General features: G+C 45.2%; 1 protein-coding gene across 1 annotated transcript; it reads right to left on the minus strand.

The window, feature by feature from the left end:
• Nucleotides 1-4,239: 4,239 nt before the first annotated feature.
• On the minus strand, nt 4,240-18,117 carry TAGLN3 (transgelin 3). The gene is made up of 5 exons (XM_014545410.1): nt 17,759-18,117; nt 17,293-17,474; nt 15,987-16,161; nt 6,124-6,226; nt 4,240-4,709 (listed from the first exon to the last, which is right to left on the minus strand). Exons 2-5 carry the CDS (start codon nt 17,470-17,472, stop codon nt 4,568-4,570), a joined length of 600 nt encoding a protein of 199 aa, XP_014400896.1. The 5' UTR covers nt 17,473-17,474; nt 17,759-18,117; the 3' UTR covers nt 4,240-4,567.
• Nucleotides 18,118-20,816: the final 2,699 nt, after the last annotated feature.

Here is a 20,816-nt window from a genome sequence, read left to right on the forward strand (position 1 = left end):
TAGGAAATTTTCCGAAGAAAAATAGTGTAAAGATATATGTACAAGAATGTTTCAGAGCATTAATTTCAATGTTGAAATTTGGAAAACTCTAAAATTCAACAATAAAGGATTAATCAAATGAAACATGATACATCCATTCAATGAATTTTCAAGGGGGGAAAATCAGTCTTTTTCATGTAGAAGAGCTTTTAAGGTAGAAAGGACCAGCTTCCTCTTTTCACTTTGTTGAGGCATCCTGTGGGTCACATCCTCCTGGGATAAGATAGCTGCTCTTCCTCTTTCTAAGAAGCTTCAGTGGTGGACAGGTGTTAGCAAAGAGAACCTAGGTTACGGCCAAGGGATAATAGAGATGTAGACTTTCTACACATGCATTGTAGGATTCTACAATCATAGGCACTAAACTGTGAGCAGTAGGATCATAAAGGTTCTTTCGTGTTCCCTGAATTGCCTGAATATTTTACAACATTTTAAGGGGGGGGGGCGGAATCTGTTTTGAAATATAAAAGAAAAAGCTACCAAGCCCACCCAATGCACAACTACCTTGAAGCTAGAGTGATAGTTAATAAATTAAGCACGCTAAACACAAAAACCCATGTTATTAACAAAGCAGTAGCAAGATAATAACATAGCTACAAACCAACATCTGAGTCACTGCGTGCTTCCAAGGAGCGTGGTTTCAGATGCTCATCTAGTATGGATTATGTCATAGCAGTCACTGGCAATTCAAGGCAATTTTGACTTAATCATGTATTGCAGAAAGTATAAATGTTAAAAAAGATTCTGTTCTCTTTCTATTGTTTGCTGCATGCACATGACGGCAAAGAAGGACTGTTTTGATGAGAAAATTGCCATTTCTATAATTTACAGCATGTCAATATCACACAGAGAAAAGCTAAGTGCCAGATGCCTAGAAGAATGCTGCTGAGTGGCCCCCAAGCCAGTTCTAAAGGCCCAGTGGTGTCCCTGACTCACAGGGTTTGAATAATGACTATGCAGCCTTTATTCTCTCTCAATCACTTCTGCTTGTAATTAAAAAGAATACATAGCATGCTTAAGTAGATCTATAATTTAAGAGAAGAAAAAGGTTGTGTGTGTGTGTGTGTGTGTGTGTGTGTGTGTGTGTGTGTTTATTTTAAGGACTTTGCTCTCTCAACCATTAGATTATTTTATGAAGCTGAAATGGGTAAATAAATTATCAAGGACTGGCACCTACCATGTGATGTAGTTCTTTTTTTTCCTTCACCACTTATCCCCCCATACCCTCTTCCTCCTCCACCACCCCCTCTCCCTCACCAGAGCAATCACCACACTGTTTGTTGTCCATGTCAATGATGAAGTGGTTCTTAAACAATGCTTGGGAGCAGAGAATCTTATCTTACTCAGGGGATATAGTGGCCTTAAGCTTATTCATTATCTGCACAACTGAGGACATTACCAAGGCCAAGGCCATGTGAAAGATGGCCTTGAATCCACATCATTCAAGAAGCTGACCGTGGCCTATTTAAGTGAGGAAATTTAGCCTTCAAAATGTCCAAGGGAACTAAGCACGCAAAACAACTTGCAAGAATGACGTGCTCTTTTCTGCCAATAATGCTATCGTAATTTAAAATTTTACCTTTGTGCTTGACGGTTATCATCACTGTGAAAGATTCATAGTCAACAGGATTATTTCAATTTCAATGACTGGTAAAAGGAGCAGTTTTGGCAATTACATTTACTATCAACAGCAGTGCTGCCATCTATGCATGATGTCATTAGGGCTTTCTGTAAATGCCTGAAATGGCACCATGCCTGGAAATAAAAAATAAGACCTTTTAAAACAGTGAGCTTTGTGTTTCCATTGACATAAGACCCAGCTTTAGTCCCAGTGTTTGGGGGGAAGGGTGATATGGGAAGTAGAGAACTCTGGCCTGCTCTGACTGGAGTCACATTTTCTTAAATCATCTTCTGTCTTTGACATATTTGAGAACCAAAGAACGGAACATGCATTCACACTGCAGCCTGGTTCAGCCCTGCAGATGGCACTGGCCATTAGCAAACCCTTTTGTCCCTGTGATCAGCAGGAGCCTTGACCTTGGCTCTTGGGTTGAGGCGACAGAGGTGTGAAGCTGAGACCTGCAATCATCCCATGGAATAACTTGTACCTTTCACATCAAGGCGAGCTCTAACTAAGCTGATGGAATTTGGCCTTTTAAAATGTAACTTGAAGACAAACAAATTTCATGACCTTAAGGTCCTGACTTTCAACCCTGCTCCTTAGAGGTCCAAGATGGGACAAGACTCCCCAGCATGGGAGCGTAGGTATTTATTGTTCCAATCACTACGGCCCTTGCTCAAGTCCACCCAGGAAGCAGCTGTCTTAAAATCCAAGCCTCTTCTTCATTGTTTTCAGTCTATTGGGACAAGTGGTAGAAGCCCACAATGCATTGCCAGGATGGCACAAAGCAGAAGTTCCTAAGCAAGCATTCGTCTAGCAATGGTCTCGTCTAGCAAGCATTCCTGGCTATCCCAGGCCAGAGAACTTCCTTCAGAGGATCCAGGTGAACTCTGCTCTCTTTTGGTCCCTACACTTAAATAAGCAACTAAAGATACAAGGAATGGTAGGTTATATTCTGTTCGCTCAAATAAACTACAAATTCATTCAATTAAGAGCCATGTCCGTATTTCTTTGTATCTCCTAATGCAGTGATGGCGAACCTTTTGAGCTCGGCGTGTCAGCATTTTGAAAAACCCTAACTTAACTCTGGTGCCGTGTCACATATAGAAATTTTTTGATATTTGCAACCATAGTAAAACAAAGATTTATATTTTGATATTTATGTTATATATTTAAATGCCATTTAACAAAGAAAAATCAACCAAAAAAAATGAGTTGGCCTGTCACCTCTAACACACGTGTCATAGGTTCGCCATCACTGTACCTAACACAATTCCTTAAATATACAGGGTGTCCCCCCAAAAAATGTACACACATTTTGAATAATTATTAATTTCAATGGGTTAAATCTGAAAAGAAAGAAACATCAATTGAGTTACCAGCTGTTAGTGTGTATACATTTTTTTGGGACACCCTATATTAAGGACTCAATAAACTCTGCTGACTGACTGATTGACAGGGATGGTTTTCTATTCATTTTCATATCTTCAGCACATAGATGGCTTTTGCTGATTACCAGGATAGGACAGTTTTGAATAAATAAATGAAAAAAGAATGTTACATTAAGACGTTAGTTAATAATGTCTTAGGACAAGTCACTAAGAGAGAATTAGCAGAAAATCTGTTAAAAATCTTCTGCTGAGTCTTAGTGTATAAAATAGGTAAGATCAGTGGTGCCTGATTGAAGGACTGAGGACCCAGGATCCTGCCTCCTCCGTAGCTCTGCCCTCCCCTGCCATGTGGATCCCAGAGAAATCTCTAGGGAAGCTTAGAACTGCAAAGAACTCAGTCTGAAAAACCACCAACTAAACAGTTTGGTAATGTTTATAATTTCATTTATTTTTTATTTTTACCTTTTTTTATTTATTAACAATTCAGTATGTGGATAAAAGACCTTACTTATTTTCTTACTTAAATGCATTGCAAAAAAATGAGATGAATTGGTGGTCCCCAGACTAATTTGCTTTCTTAATTTTTCTGTGGAGGAGAGAATCTTTAAATCCTATCCCATCCATGCTAGATCTCAGTCTTAGGCAGTAGTTTAGGGGCTTAGACCCTATAACTAGAAACAAGCAATTTGCATTGCCTATCACTCCTGGCTGATGAAAAAACTGTATAGATGTCATCATCAGACCCAGGGCCTGGCCTGCAGGGAAAAGATTATTGCTAGAGAAGTGAAAACTGCTCACTCCTTCAGCTGCTCATCACCCATTCGTTTGATAAAACCATCCACCCGTCAGACACTCCCTGGGCATCTATAGAGAGTACCATGAGAACTGGGGTTTTGGCTTGCTCATTCTCCACAGTCTAGAATAATAAGAACAAGGTAGGTACTCAAAAAATATGTGGGGGTCAAAGACCTTATTCTTGAACTCATGACATTGGGCTCTCAGAGTGGGCAAAACTCTCAATTGTCTACTGCAATTTCAGAGATAAACATTACAACCTTATAAGAGCTTCCTCAAAGCTAAGCTCTATTTCCACAGTTACAGCTACAGCTTAATCCTATCCTAGTGTCCCCTTGAGTGAAATAGGAATCAGTCCTACCTGCAAAGTCCCTAAGGCAAAAAAGAACATTACACTTTAAGACATAAGACTAATTTGTTTATTTGGTGTGTTCTGTAAGTGGAGAAGGGAAAATTTGGGGAAATAAATAAATAAATAATCAGACAAACGGAGACTTGAGGGTAAAGAAGGAGCTGAGGGGGAGGAAGCGGAGTCTTTGCATAGTTCTAAATGAACAGGAGGTGGCAGCAGTAGGCAACGCGGGTTCTCAGCAGAAATGCAGCACTTGCAAAAACCAGGGACAGGAGGCTTTGAGAAAGGTCAGAAGGTGACTAACTATTTCTTTGTCATAGAGACCCGTGGTGTGGAACATCCGTCCTCTCTACTGGGGACGGATGCAGCGTCTCACAGGATCTGCCTGGGCATCCCGTACCCCGTCATGCCCGCCTGGGAGGCGCCCTTGTTGCTGCCCATCTGCAGGCCTATCACATTCTGTCCTTGGCGAAGCTGCTCCTCTGAAAATCCTCTCCGATTCTGCTGGGCTTTCCTGGGCAGAGGGAGGGAGATGGAATAATGTCATTCTGACGGTTTTCAAACCCTTCCCAAGATAGGTAGTTAGACAGGCTTTGGTGGGGGCGGTCACCAGATAGAAGAGCAGGCCCTATCCTAGGCTACAGTCTGGCCACGAACTATGGCCCTACCCTGGACTATGACCCTACCCTGAGCTATGGTTCTATCCTAAGCTATAGTTTTACCCTGAGCTATGGCCCTACCCTGAGCAATGGTTCTACCACACGCAAGCCCTGCTGTAATGCATGAGCTCTTACTCCTTGGAAGCCCAGATGTTTTTCTAGAATTTCCAGCCAAGATCAGTAGCTGCCTCTCTGGGGACTTCACTCTTGGATAACTTTTCTGTCACCCTCTTTCTCACAGTTACTTCAAACCCTTATGAAAATTAAAACCAGCTCTTCTTACAAAGCATGTCATTAATCCCATTCCACCCTTCCCTGTAAAGGCCAACGGTTAAAGTTCCATTTTAGAGCTGAAGGACCTAGAAGTTATAAAGGGGAAATTTCTTACTCTAGACAAGAAGTCAGCAAACTTCAGTAAAGGGCCAGATAGTAACTAATTTTGGCTGTGGGGGCCATAGAGACCATGGCAGGTCATTAATAAAACTAGGACTGAAACCAGGATTTCAACTGGCCAATATCTAAGTGATTTCCAGACCAAGTTCTTTTAAAATAACACATACTTGCACCTTTTTATAACCATCAAAAAGAAGAAAAGGGGGTTAGGGAAATGAAGAGTCAGTTAACTGGTACAACATGTTCTTTTCTCTTCATCTCCCACTGAATTATTGGGTTGAGTTTCAGCTCCCTTACTACCCCCAACTCCTGAAAAAAACAAAAAACAAAAAACAAAAAAACTCCTTAGGAAAAGGCCCTTTACTGACATGACTGTATAATTTATTATTCAATTCAGACCAGGCCACTTCTGAGAGTGCTATTAATAAATACACCAGGACAACAAATATTAACCACTGTCTCAGGCAAATAGGACATATTTTCCCTTCATTTAGTAGATAGATAGATAGATAGATAGATAGATAGATAGATATAGAGAGAGAAATAGATATTAGTTTGATTCAGGGCTACTTGGGTCATAATAAAACCAAGTTCAGACATCAAGCCACCTCTGAGAAAAGCAATTTAGTCCTGCTCAATCTCAGAAGGAACAGAACCTGGAAGCAATGGTAGGAAAGGCCTGACCATTTCTGCCCTGGGGGGATGATGGCCTGAACATCAGCATCTTCCCTTGCTCTGGGGGACTCAGTTGTGGGGCCAGGAGTGCTTGTCCCTAGGGACTTTGTGTTGAAATAGCCTCCGGGAACTACAAGGCTTCAGATGCTCCCTTTCATTCCAGTCAACCTCTGCTCCCGCAGGGCCGAGAAAGGCTTTTACCTGTGAAACCAGGATGGCTCTCCCCGGTAGCAGCCATCATCCTTGGTGACTGCAACGCTGCCTAAAGCCATCAGGGTCCTCTGCACAGCTGCCATGTCCTTCCCTGGAAACCAACGAAGAGATTTAAGCCAAGCATGTGTCAGGGCCAAGGAATCTGGAAAGAGGGGGCTGGGCCTTCGGGAAGGGAGTTCTGATAAGGGGCTGCAGGCAATCACATTCAGGGGGTAGGGATAGCAAATACTTCTCAAAGTGGCCTGAAGACAAGCAGAGCCCAACCTCTCAGAAAGAAACAAACAAACACAAAAATCACCGGCTCATTCTTTTCTATATGAGGCATACCAGAGATGCCAGTTTCTAACCCGTGCAGAGTTGCTGTATGAATCAGATACTCCAAACACTTAGCAGCTCAGATCTAGGTATGTCCCCACTCTGAGCAGAGGCCCTGGCCTGGGTGGGTCCTGCTGGCTGTGGTGCAGAGAAGTCCTGTGGGCAGGCTGGTGGTGGATTACGGAAGAGGATTTTCCTCAGGACGGGAAAGAGAAAAGGAGACTGGAAAGAAACTGGTTGGATGGATTAACTGCACCAAACCCCAGGTGGCTTCTCTCTTTCACTTTATCTGGGTTAAAAGGATCTAAAATCACCCATGTGCATCAAATTGAGTATTCACATGGCTGTTTGGGCTGGAGGCCTGGCAAATGAAGAAAAACAAATCAACACAGAAGCACTCAAGTGACACAGATGACAGACCCTTTATTTTGTGCTGCTTGAAGGAGTTAATGGAGACAATAAATAAGTGGTAGGCAGGCGTGCATGAGAGAGAGAGAGAGAGAGAGAGAGAGAGAGAGAGAGAGAGAGAGAGAAAGAGAGAGAGATGGGAGGGGAAGCACTGTTAGCTGAAGAGAGAGAGAGAGAGAGAGAGAGAGAGAAAGAGAGAGAGATGGGAGGGGAAGCACTGTTAGCTGAGATGGCCAGGGACCCTTAACCCACGGAGAAGGCAATTAGACCCTCCAGGTCAGCCTGCTCCTCCCATCTTTTCTCCCTTCCTCCCTTCCAGTTGACTAACATGTCCTGGACTGAGAAAGATGCTGCTGTGTGATTAGCCCTGCAATTTAGAACCAGATCCAAGGTCCATACGAACCAGTTTGGAATGCAAAAGCTAAAGGCACAGGGTTAGAAAGGAAGACAGAATTCAGCCTGCTGGGGAGTGGGGGAAGTTAAAGGACAAAGATTAAAAGGCTCCCTTCAGGCTGAGTGAGCCATCTGTGGGCTCTCCAGCCCAGCTGCTGCCTCGCAGTCACGGGAAAATACAGAGTTCTGGGGGAAAGGCAGACGGGAAGTGAGAATGGAGTACAACTCTAATAAAATAAGCAATTAAGGCCTACAGAGGAAGTCCAGTTCAGGATGTCCATTTATTTAAAGATGAGAGAGACAGCAGATCCTTCTCTCCTCGCCTCTCTCCTCCGTCCCATTAACCAGGGCGGTTTCCTGGATCCTGAGGCCTTGTGGGACTGGTTAATGGATACAGGGATAAAATGCTCTTAATGTAGAGTCCCCAAGACGCAAGGGACAGCTGGGGTGGTGGAGAATGGAGAATCTGGGCAGCAGAGGGAAGGAAGAGAGCACAAGGAACACTGAGATTTAAGAAAGAGGAAAGACAGATGTGGTTATTAGCATGATTTTTCTCTTCTGCAGATAAAAAAACATTTCTGTAATTGTCACTGAATAGCAGGATACTTGGATATTAAAAAAACAAGCAAACAATAGAACCTCAGTGATGCTGTTCTGAAGGACCACTCTGGGAAGAGAGAGGGAGAGGGTCTGTTGTTAAGTAGTGAGTCATTAAAGAGGACCTAGAGAAATGATTAAGCACAGGGAGGCTTACGAAGGTTAGGGTGAATCACACATCTCCACTCTGTACAATGAGTGCACTGGGGATGTTTCCGATGGTTGGTATGTCCAGGTTCTGGGAATTTGTGGAGCTTGACAGCCAGCAACTCAGCCACAGACACTCTCCTGGAGCCATGGGTGTAAAAGCAAGTTCTGTTAACCGTAGACCCAAGCCTCCTTTGTGGAGCTGGCTAAAGTATATACTACATGAACCCAGAAAGGATGGAGGGAACTAAGTTGGGGGTAAAAGGAAGATATCTAGAACTATAAAGACCACCCCACCTTCATCCCAGAAAATGGAAAAGGAAGCAACTACACGATTGGGGCAAAAGAAGCTAGGGAAGGAGGCATTAGATAGGAACAACATAGAAAGGTTTTCCTTAAGAGAGTTTCCAAGACAAAAGATTTGATGTAAATTATAGGCCGAACACTTTTACCATACGCGACATTGACCCCATAGAATTGGTGTTATTCCTCCCAATGTATTGATAGAAAAATGAATCTGGAGATATTAACTAACTTGATTCACCCACCAAGTAAACCAGGGCCTGGCTTTAGCTCTGGTTTCTGAAAATAAAGCATACAAACCGTCCACTAAGCCACCTGACATGGGTCCCCATTGCAGGCGGCTGAGGCAGCTGCCTCGGTGACCAGGGATGAGCCGAAAGTCTGGCAGTGGCTGCTTCAGTGCCAGGCCAGAGCGAACGTACTGGGAGGAGAAAACTGGCCACAGTTCCTGGACCCCACAAGATCAAAGGCACCAGCCGTGAATGGCGGTAAGTCCTGGAGTGTTTTTGTCTGAAATCATTTCTCCAGGTCTCAACTCAAATAAGATTGAAGCAAGAAAAGGCAGTTCAAGTCCATTATTGTCCAGATTCTAAATAACGCCATGAACAGAAATCTGTGTCTGTAACTAGTTCGTGTCTAGCTTGTTTCTTGTCATGTGTGGTTAGGTTTCTGGTAGATGCTCCTGGGAAGATTTCCAGCACTCAGGCCGCACTTCCCTGACCAGCTCTGAAGCCCAGATCAGGGGCTGTGGATGGAAAGGGACCATTGGTGGAGGCTGATCCCTGTCACTGGGGTCAAACGTTTAAATGTCTAATGAAGCTGTATCTGTGAAGTGTGCCAGGTAGAAGGCAAGGAAAGCTAAACTGCTGTGTCACCGCCAAGTGCAACATCTGCCGAGAACACAGCCTGCTTCAGGGCAAGAGCTTCTTGGATGATTTATGGGATGGTGCAGGGGTCTCTTTAAAAATATGAATTTTGAGGTCATTCCCTGGGGAGACTGATTCGACAGGCCTGGAGTGGGGCTTAGCAGTTTATATTTTTAATAAACTTCGTGAGGCAAGTTTGAGGGACTCGGGTTTCACCTGGTGGTTCCCAAATGAGACTGATCATCAGAATTACCTGCGAATCTTAAAAATGCAGATTCTGGGACAATCTCCTGAGGCAATTCCAATGCAGCCAGATGGGATAGGCAAGCTCCAGTTCTTTGGTTTTTAATTTCTTAAAAAATCAAAATGTCTGGCATGTGGTAAATACTAAGTAATATTTGTTAAGCAATAACTCCTTCCTTCAGAGATATCTTCTTCAAAGTCAAATAGTAAAGTCAATAATTAGAAGGGCTCTGCTCCAAGCTGTGAGCCAGCTCAGAGGCCTGGGAGCTTGGAATCTCCTTGCTCCCTGAAAGCTACCCCTAGATACTGTGGCAAGACCATTTGAAAACCACTACTCAAGGCTATTCTCCCAAGCGGGGGGCGGGGAAGAATAGTACCAACTAAGTGCTGGGAATTTTCTAGATGCTGGAGAGCAGAAATGAGACTGAATCCTAATGGTGACCTAAAAATGAGACCTCTGCTCTGGCCAGTGTGCTCAATGGATAGAGCACTGGCCCGAGCACCAAAGGGTCCCAGGTTCATTTCCCAGCCTTGGTCTCTCACATCGATGTTTCTCTTTCTTCCTCTCTCTGCGCTCCCCTCCCTCTCACTCTCTCTTTAAAAAAAAATCATTGGGAAAAAATATTCTCGGGTGAGAATTAACAAAAATAAAAAGAAGAATGAGACCACTGGACAAAGAAGGGTACAGACACATGAAAGCGGAGTGGCCAGGTGTATACTAACAGCTCGGAGTTTTAATCAGGCTACCGCTAGCCCCCTATCACAGGGGAAGCTAATTAGAACTTGAAGTTGTGACAAAAGATGGTGGCCCAGTAGCTTCCCTGTCTCACCAACAAAACTTTTCTGAGTCTCAGATAGAGACTGCCACTTCCACTTGACACAAGAGTGCTCCCTGTTTACTGCATTATCACAAAACAGTGTTTCTCTAAGTGTGGTCTTTCTTCTAGTCCAAACTACCAAATGGTAATCTCTGGGGAGCGAGGCCGAGGTTCTGCATTATAAGGCCGCCCTGGCCCAACCTCAGGGATTCTTAATGCCCAAAAAGTTCGAGGTCCATTACCCTAAAGATATTAGAACAAATATTTTTTTTATTACTTTCATGATAGCTTATGCATGTCTCTGAAAAAAAAAATATAAAGAGAACAGTAAAAAGAAAAAGAAATGGCCAGAGAAATGTCATGTTGGTGGAGAAAGTTGAGTTGGACATTCTACTTTCAATACTAAAACTCAGTGTTATGGTCAAAATTCTGCTCCAAAGCTTCTTCCATATTACATCAGTTTTGACTCATCCTTTGCTACTCCTGGATTACTGCCTTTTTTCATCTTTCTGGGACTTAGAGAGAAAGCAATCGGTGGAAGGAGTCATTTCTTATTTCCCTGAGTAGTAACTTAGGCATAGGCCCCAATTCTCCTTTCAAGGTGAAGGAAAGCTTGCTATAGTCAATGGAGAAACGTCAGACGGGAGGCAGGGCTTGCACTGTGAATTTAATTAATTTTTGTTGCTTGTCTCCCTGGAGAAACTCTCTAGGGCAGTGGTTCCCAGAGCAGCAGAAGCAGAGTCATCTATGAATTGGTAAGAGATGCAAATTCCTAGGCCCTACCCCACACATAATAGTTCAGAAACTCTGGGGCTGGGCCCAGTAATCTGTTTTAACAAGATGATTCTGATGCACGCTGGAGTTTGAGAACCCCTGCTAGAGAAAACAACAGCCAAACACAATTGGGAGCAGCACTTGTAAAAAATGCTGTGAAGGCTGTTCGGATAGAAAAGGAGGCTTCAAACAGGAGGCATCTGTGATGTCTCAAGTCATTACAGACACCTCACAGTATCCCAAAATATCTCTCAAATTGGGTGAAATGTCTCTTGGCTCTGCTGTTGAGGAATGACACATGCAGTGACACCTCCTCAGAGAATATATTTGGACTTTCCAGGCACTCCATCCCCAGATATAAAACCCACCTCCCCCCTAACTGCCAGCCATCCAGGAGGGGGAACAGGGAGGCATGACAAACCCAAGTGTCTGGTTCATCGTCAGTAAAATCACTGAGAAGAGTAATCAGATTTGATTGATCTTTGAGTCTTGCCTGCTCTGGCATTCTAGAATTCTACATGTGTAATGTTCACCACATAGTTATGCAAAGGTTAGTCGTCAAGGGACTCCGAGTAGGGGAAAGAAGCCAGCATTGTGCTAGGCATTGTACACATTTAATCCTTACAGGAGCCCTCTGAGGAAGGCGCTAGACCTGTTTATAGAGAAGGGAACTGAGGCTCTGAGAAGCTAAGCAATTCAAACAAGGTCACACAACTAGGATGTAGTTAAAGGGTTTCGGCCCATCTACCTGGCTCCCAGAGTCATGCTCTTTCCACTGTGCTGACATCTTCTGGGTCTGAAATTGGGGAAAGACATCAAGAGGATAATGACCAGGCCCTGGCTGGTTTGGCTCAGTGGATAGAACATCAGCCTGTGGACTGAAGGGTCCTGTGTTTGATTCCGGTCAAGGGCACATCCCCGGGTTGCCGGCTCAATCGCCATTAGGGGGCGTGCAGGAGGCAGCCACTCAATGATTCTCTCTCATCATTGATGTTTCTATCTCTTTCTCCCTCTCCCTTCCTCTTTAAAATCAATAAAAATATTTTTTTAAAAAAAGGAGGGTAATGGCCAGGAGGTGGGAAAAAGTGTAAGGTGACCTGCAAAGCCCGCCCCTCCCTAATGAGGAATGGCAGACAAATGAGGGCAAAGGTCATCCAGGTAACCCTACCAGCTTCTGTGTGAAGCCATTAATGGAATCCATTTGTTACAAGACAAAATTTGTGCCTGTCCAGCCTTGCTCCTGTGCTCTCATTTTGTATTAGTCTTAAAAAAAAAAAAAGGCCAGGCCAATCACAACAGTAATTTTTACATTTATTATGCTCTGTTATTGCCAGGCACTATGCTAAGCACTGCTCACGCATTATCTCACTTACTCCCCATGTCAACCCTGTGAAATAGATATGATTATTCCCATTTACAGCTGAGGAAATAGAAGCTTAGAAAAGTTAATTGATATGAGATGGAGCAGAGCTTTGAACCACAGTCTAATTTCTGACTCACTGGACTACCTCCCAGGATAAGTGTTCTTTGGGTCTGTCTGACCAGCATACTCACTAACTCTCACATGTTCTCTCTCTTTTACACACACACACACACACACACACACACACACACACACACTTGCTCATCCCTTTCTCTCCTTCCCCCTTTCCCTCTGAAGATGCTGAAATCTAACCTCCAGTTCACTCTCCTCTGAGCACAGACAGCTGAGTCAGCCCCACCCCTGCTCTACCCCTACCCTTTCCAGTGGCCCTACCTGAAAGTCACCAACCAGCCACTCAGCTTCTCTCATTGAAGAGAGACTTGCCCAGTCCCCTCCCATGCTCTAAGTGCCCTTCCTCCTTCGGCATCACCAGCTCCCTCCCAGGGAACTTTACTAGTTTTGTCTATAACATCCCCGTGAGTGGGTTGTTTTCTGGACCATTCAGCCCTGGGTTCCTTTTTGAAGTCCAGAACCTTTCATTCTGGTGTCCCCATTCCATTCCAAACATTTCACGTTGTATCTAAAAGGGTTTTCAGGATAGTGGGTACATCTGGAGCCTCTGCCTGTCTAGATAACTGAAGCCTAAGTAGAAGGCATTTGTCAAGTCTGGGCTCCAGGCTCTATATGTCTGCAACATAATAGCAGCACAGAGTCACTGGGCAGCTATGGGCAGGATGAGCCCTCCTTGGAGAGATGCCGGGCAGAGGGGAAGGGGAGCTGAGAGGTGTGGAGCATAACATGCATGCAGAGGAGGAAGAGAAGGATTCAGGCAAGGAAGGCTGGACCTGCAAGAGCCAGGGCCACGTGGGCAGAATCAGGAGTGAATGTGAGTAAACTGAAAACCACAGTCAGGGTGTAGAATAGCAGGGGGGATGTGGCACTAAGCTAAGCAAATGGCTAGTCCAATAGCTCTGTATACAGACACGTACACGCTCATACACACATAGACACGCTAACCGTGCCTCACAGCATCTCTCTAAGGTCTGTATACTCATCCCCAAACTCAAGAATGACAAGTAGCTCTTACAGAAAGGACCCAGCCTCAGTTTCCCAGTCCATGTGCAATCTGTGGGCTCACTGCTGGGTTTTCTAGGGCCACTGCCCCTCCCCCTTTCTCTGCTCAAAGAGCAACCCACCTTCCCACCTCTTGCTCCATTACATAGAAACCAGCTCTGGCCTGAGCTTTAGACAGTGATCTTGGGGGATGTCAAGTATCTCCTCTAAGGTTTAGAATGAGTCTCCCTGAAATTCAGTTCTCAGTTACCCCTCCATGGAGAGGGCCACCACACCCTGGGGGCTCTAGAGGTCATCTGGACACTCCTACACACTGCTTTCCTGTGGCCAGCTCTCCCTACCTCCTGCATGGCCTTACCTGTAGCAGGCCAGCCACAGCACCTGGGGAGTGGGTTTCCTCCCTTAATTCCTTGAAAGCTCCATCCTTCTTCTGCCTGGAGTTGAGACCCCTCAGTGTCTGCCTTGTTTGCTTTTTCTAGGAGCATTAACCTGTCCAGGAGTCCACCTGTCCACTACCCTATCTCATGCCTCTCAACCTCCCTTTCCCTAAGAGGTATCTAACACACAGGGCTGGGGAGGTGGTGTAGATCAATACCTGCTCTCACTCCCCCATCACTGTCAGCACCTCCTGGGTGCAAAAGTTCATCTGTAGAGTCTTTGGAAAAGGGGGAAAGGTGAGCAAAGCATCCTCAGTAATGGAAAGTCAGAAAAGCACCCTAGGGAGACACACCTCTCACACACCTTCCAGGTTCTTCATCCTCCTACATTTCCTGTACTGGGTGGGGGGAGCTCATGGGGCCCCTTCCATTTACACAAACCCCCTAGTTAGTGCAGGGGCTCTAGCCTTTTGTCCCACACAGCTCTGACTCATCCTCCTCCTTTTCAGCCTCATCCATCATCATTATGATTCAACAGCTCACTCATAGATTAGGTGAAGGCAACAGCCTACTGGCCGAAGCGTGGCATGGCAGACTAGTTAAGGCCTTATTGTTTGGCATCAGAAAGATTGAGTTTGAGTCCTGAGCTCTGCTAATTACCAGCCAGCCAAATGATGAACACATGCAATCATGGACAAGCTCCAGTTTTGTCATTTATGAAATGGGCAAATTAATAACTTTTACTTCATAGAACTGTAGGAGAATTGATTGGCAGTATGTAGTAAAGTACTTGAACCTTGCCTAGTGCATGGGAAAAATATCAATAAGCAGTAGCTATCTTCATTAGCTGGGGAAACTCATCATAGTTTTGATCTAAAAAGAAAGTATCAACTGTGGCATTCCACAGGGATCTGGAGGCACATGCCCATGAAGTCAATGGCCTGGCCTGAATGTCTGGATACCCAATTTTCCAAGTAATGGCAAACACAAGGAAAACTGGCAGGCATCTTAGGATTTTAACTACTTGTCTGTGAGTGAAACAGGAAATGCCAGCTCTCTGCCTAACATAGAGGAGGGTGAGAGGATTAAGGAGGCAACAGTTTCTTTATAATTTGTTTAGAAGAATAATGTTCTGCTAGAAATATATTTCAACCATCATCTGACTGTCCCTTAAAATCTCATTGTCTATTGATCACAGGAAAGTTACCCCATTCTCACCGCCAGCAGAACCATTTGGTCGATGCCATGAGCATCCTATTGGTTGGGTCACTGATGACAGCCAGTGACAATGAGCAGGACAGAGCAGAGTCAACCTGGAAACCCCGGGCAGGTCTAGTGTGAACAGTTGCATGGATGGGCGTCTACATTTGGTCTCAGGGGGACACAGCACTATGACCATAGGTCCCAAATTCTCTGGCAGTGTCTCCACTCCCCTCATTGCCCCCAATAATGGTGGATTGTTATATATGTCCCGAAATGTGATATGATTTTTATGCCTCTTAAGGTTTCTTAAGTCAATTCGCAAATGTGAAAGAAGAAACCATTTATCAGACTCTCTGAGAGAATACATATCTGGAAGGTATAGTCACCAAGCTCCTAGTTTAATAAACGGTTGAGGTGCTATTTATTTCTGAGACTGAATGACAAAATTGCACCAGGTGGCTTTATCAGAGTCCCACTGCTGGTGAGTCAGAACACACCACACACACACACACACACACACACACACACACACACACCCCACTTTCTCCCAGTAGCTTTTTGTTCAGAAAGGGTATGATGTGGGAGGGATAGCAGGAATGAATAGCACCCATATAATGATTTTAGCTTCCTCTCTGTTTATTCCTTAGTGTTTTGAGGTCCCTGCTGTGAAATGGGGTGTGCATTTCCTTCAAGGAGGGTACCCCTTTCAATGGAACATCATAAAGGGGAGACTAACAACACCCCTGGGTGACAGCTGGTAACACACCCCCTCTTCACACACACAAACACATTCACACACACACACACACACACACAGGCACAGGGGGAAGAACACTGAGCAGATTTCACAAAGAGATGGGCAAGGGGAGGGGGAGGGGAGAACAATCCCCAAAGGCATAGGGCTGTTTACCTTCCCATAAATCCACTGTTTGAAAAATGTCAGTGGTCCTGACGCCGTAGGTCTCTGCAGCTTTTAGGAACTGGGAGATCTGCTCCATCTGCTTAAAAGCCATCTTGGACTCTGAGATCTTGGCAATGGGCTCTTGTCCAGGTGGGTATAAACTGTTTATCAGCTTGCACAGGACCTGAAGGGGAAAAGGCAGGGACACTATCAATTTTCCCTTCAATATTTACCCACCACTAATGCAAAGTGAACCCTGGCCCCCACCGGACACAGCTGAGAGGTTTGACACAGCCAAGTCTTGGGCCCCAGGAAGGCATGAGGTCTAGGCTGTGTGGCCAAGCTCCCATACCAAACCCCAAAGACCCAGGCAACCCCATCCCAGGGCTGCTGCTGACCTCAGCAAGCCCAGTAGCCCAGGAATCCTTCCATCCTTGCTCCTCCCTTCCTTTTTCCGGGTGAGGGTAAGAATGTTTACAGATAGGAAATGATGTGCAGGGACGAGGCCATGATTTCAATGCAGGGATGAGCTAGTGGTGGCACCCAGGGTGGTCAGATGATAGCATCTAAGATTATTTCTGCTATCAAAAGGCAGATCCGAATCAGCCTTCAGTAACTCATCCCATATATGCTAATGATGTATACACAAACGGAACAGGGTACCCTCCTCCCAGGTACCTATCACCCAAGTGCTGGGCAGCCCAACAGAAGCCTGGGATAACAGTTATGTAACAACAGTCAGTCACACCCTGACGGGAAACGATGGGCTTGTTTGAATCAGCAGAGCCTGCGGTCCCCGATTCCCCAAACACAGGAGCATCTGGTCAGAAAAGCAGTTATCAAATAAGCATTCCCTTCAGTTCCCTGAGAGCCCCTCCATTCACCAGACAGACATGGAGCACCCCTGGGGGGCATGGCTCTGGAAGGAAGGTGGTGAGTCTCCCCGCTCCTTTGTTTTACTATGTAACCAACCATTCCCCTGGGGAAGGGATGGCCCCAGATGAGCTGATGCACCAAAAAGGCTGCAGCGATCTCAAGGAAATATTTACCTCTATTCTCACTGGAAGTGCAAAAGGGCTTCGGATTTGCCAACAGCTCAGAAGGCAGCTGCTGTGTTGGATGGGTGGAGAATCCCCTGAGCTAGCTGGGGAAGGGGGTGGGGGGGCAGATCTTCCAACCCCGAGTAAAAGTCAAGGCATTTCCATGCCCTCCCAGGGGACCCCAAGCGGGCAGCAGCTGCTCCCCCCGCAGCCTCACCTGAAAAGAGAAGGAAGGCCCCGGAGGCTGCCCTGCCCACCGATCCCGCCGTCCTTACCGTCCCGTCCATCAACCACTGCTGAAAATGGGCCCTGCCGGGGGGCGGGTGCTCGATGTCCTCGGCGCACTGCAGGATGATCCAGTCCACCAGCTTGTTCTCCAGGTCCGCGTCGTACTTCTGCTCGATCTTCTCCTGCACCTCTCGGCTTAAGCCGTAGCTCGGGCCCCGGTTAGCCATCGCTGCAAAGAAGAGAGGACACGCGCGGCATCCACACAATAGCGCGGGGCTGGAGGTGGCCGGGCCGCCTGGCCCCGCGGCAGCACAGCGGGCAGAAAACCGGGCGTGGTTTAAATCAAGGAGCCAATGAAGCCACGGGGATTTCACCTACAAACAAGAAAGAAAAGCGCAGCCACGCGCCAGCGACTCTAGAATAAAGCCCCTGCGGGTCCGGGGGGAGGGAGGCGCTGGAACCCGCCTCTCGGTCCCGCCTATCAGCCCGAGGAGATGATGCGCGGGGACTCACATTCACAGGCAGCAAGGGAGCTGGGTGGTCGTTTCTCACTCCTTCCAGTAGCACTTTGCAGTGGCAGGGACCCTGAGATGGGACGGAGCAGGTGATTAACAGGCAGAGAGGACGGCCGCCTTGACAGTCAGCTGCCTGTGCTGCATGGCTTTTGCTAGAATGGTGCACTGATTCGATTTTCTCCAGGCTGAGGGAGGTCACACCAGGGCCGTTGCTAAGAGCCCTCCAAAAAGCCAGCCCTCTCCTGTTGTCAGTCAAGCCCGCCGCCTCCCTCCCGCTGAGAGCTTCTTTCTCAGCTGCAGGATTCTTGCCCCTCCTCTGGGGGACGCGGCCCCTCGGATCCCAGGCCAGCCCACAGCTGCACAGGGGATGGGGCCTGGGAGAGGGTCCATGCAGTCAGCTGTCCATCTGTCAGGGGTTGCCAAACCACTCCCCCCTGCCTGAGGGAACAGTTGTCTGGCAGGATGGGACAGGAGGGGCTGAGAGCTGCAGCCATTAACTGGCTCTGCTGCCAGCCCGATTTCATCCAGAAACTTCCATCCTGTGGGAAACTGTTGTGCCTCAGGTTGACTTATTCAAGGACTGCAGCTTTTTAATGCTGTTTTTACTAGAAAGACACCGAGAGCATGTTTTATAAATTAAAAAGAGCTCAATATGCTAAGAACTCTTGGAATAAAAGATTTGGATAGGGTGTAAAGATTTTATTTTCATTAAGGAACAGTAGAGGACAACTAATGTATTATCAGTGGTAACTATGTTTGCAAACAAGACTTCAGAAGAAATCATCAGACTTATGTTGACCTGAAACTTTTTTTATAACTGTTAAAGGGTTTGGCAGTTTATCTTCCTAGTCTGGGAGTAAAGATTGAGTCTTACTGGTTTTGTCTAAGTCTCTGGGTACTTATTGTGAGAGAAACAGCCAAAAATTGTTCTCTGGCCAAAACCGGTTTGGCTCAGTGGATAGAGCGTCGGCCTGCGGACTGAAAGGTCCCAGGTTCGATTCTGGTCAAGGGCATGTACCTGGGTTGCGGGCACATCCCTAGTAGGAGATGTGCAGGAGGCAGCTGATCGATGTTTCTCTCTTATCGATGTTTCTAACTCTCTATCTCTCTCCCTTCCTCTCTGTAAAAAATCAATAAAATATATTTTTTTAAAAATTGTCCTCTGGTTTATTCAACAAACAGTTTTTGAGCACTTAACTGTTTCAAATACTGTGCTCGAGAGAAATAGAGTATAATTCTTGCCTCAGGAACGATTGATCATTTGACTCAGGCACATTAGATAAAACAATTCTAGTACATGGGGTGGTGATCTTTGTTTCTGTGGGAAATTGATTAGAAGCTGTGCAGGAAATGACTCCTCAAATAATACATGTATTGCAAAAAAATCTACTGCTGGCTGGAGCCTGGACTAGTGAAAATTTAATTACTTAGTACATAAGTGGTGGGTGTGCCTGAGAAAAGACTTAGTGGTCAGTAGTTGAAGGCTTAGGGAAGAGAATTCTGAAAAACTAAGGGTTGTGGGAGATTCAGGAGTTTTGAGGAGAGCAGCCAGTTTAAAAAACAGCATGAGAAGGGCTGACTAATGAAGGTCTTGATGCTGCGTGGAATCCTCAGTTGGAGAAGTTCTACAGACAACAGAACTCTCTCCAGAGACTTCGAGCTTAGGGAAAGGGAGGGAAAACTGTCAGCAGAGTACTGAGTTGCATCGTGGGTGGCAGCAATAAGGGCAATTGCAATCTCAGACTAAGGAAAGGGAGGCCCAGGGAGAAGGTATGTCACTTTCTCTGCAGCTGGAATTACTTTAAGGAAGATGTTGGTTTGTTAATAAAGATAGAAACAATTCTGAAGGAGGTGCATTTGCCCCCATTTTATATTTTTTCAGGCTATGCTTTGCAGATCTTTTAAACCCAAAGATTTCTTCCCATTGTAACAAAATAACTGGGTGCTTTAAGTGAATGCTTGAGCTCAAGGTTCTGGAGAGGATATGGCGCCAGCAAGGTATAGGTTAGATGTGTCCAGAAATTCACAGGAAGTTATTACAGAAAAGAAGCTTGATTCCCTGGAGGAGTGACAGTGGAAATTGGTTCAACCCTGTATTTACTGAGTGCCTACTAGTATAGTTAATTTTTCAACATAGTTTTTAGGGCCCATGTATTGAGATTTAAAAAAATGAATGAGACATGGCAACATGGTTTAGTAGCCAAGCTAAACTTGTAAACAATATGTGCCAGACAGGTATCATGCTAAAACTATACACAAGATACAAAGGTACAATTATACCTAGAAGAAGAGGGTAGGGGATTATGGAAAAGGCTTATAAGTGAAATGACTTTAAGTCTTAAAAGATAAGTATGTGTTTGCCTGATGAATGGGGCAAGGTATTTGCTAGGTGGATGGGTGAAGGCAAGGGGGGAAATGTTAGTGGCAAAAGCAGCTTAATTAAGAAGGTGAAAATGTTCTAATATCCACAAAGCAAAGGGTTAAAGGGAAGAGACACACAGTAAGAAAAATTAGTCTGGCATGTCAGGCAGGCTCCAGATCATGCAATAGTGTGGTTGTAAATGCCCATGGTTAAATTTCTAGGAATTTTGAGGGCCAATGTTTAAATTCAGCCATTATAAACAATTAAATTATATAAACTTACACTTAAACAAATTATATTACAAACCAAAGTCAAATACTCAAAACGGATTACAAAGTTATTTTGCTATGTTTTAATATTACCTTTGTTTTTGAGGATATTTATATTTATTGTCTCTATATAGTTGTCCATGAAAGAATGTTCAGCCTAAGAAAAAGAGTTTAGTTGAGCCAAACTGATGACAATGACCAGGAAGCAAAATCTCAACAGACTGAGAAAAACCCTCTGGAGAATGGCAGTTTTACAGCTTATTTTATACATTAGTGGACAGATTCGTGCACATTGAAAGGAAATTAATTAGAACATTTTAATATCGCTATTCGCCCTTTCTCTATAATAGAAGTGTCAACCAAATTCATGATCGACAATGACAGTTCTTGCACCAGCAAGAACTTTATATGTATCGTGCATGCAC

This window comes from Myotis brandtii, unplaced genomic scaffold (assembly GCF_000412655.1).
Source record: "Myotis brandtii unplaced genomic scaffold, ASM41265v1 scaffold406, whole genome shotgun sequence".
In the NCBI taxonomy this organism is placed as follows: domain Eukaryota; kingdom Metazoa; phylum Chordata; class Mammalia; order Chiroptera; family Vespertilionidae; genus Myotis; species Myotis brandtii.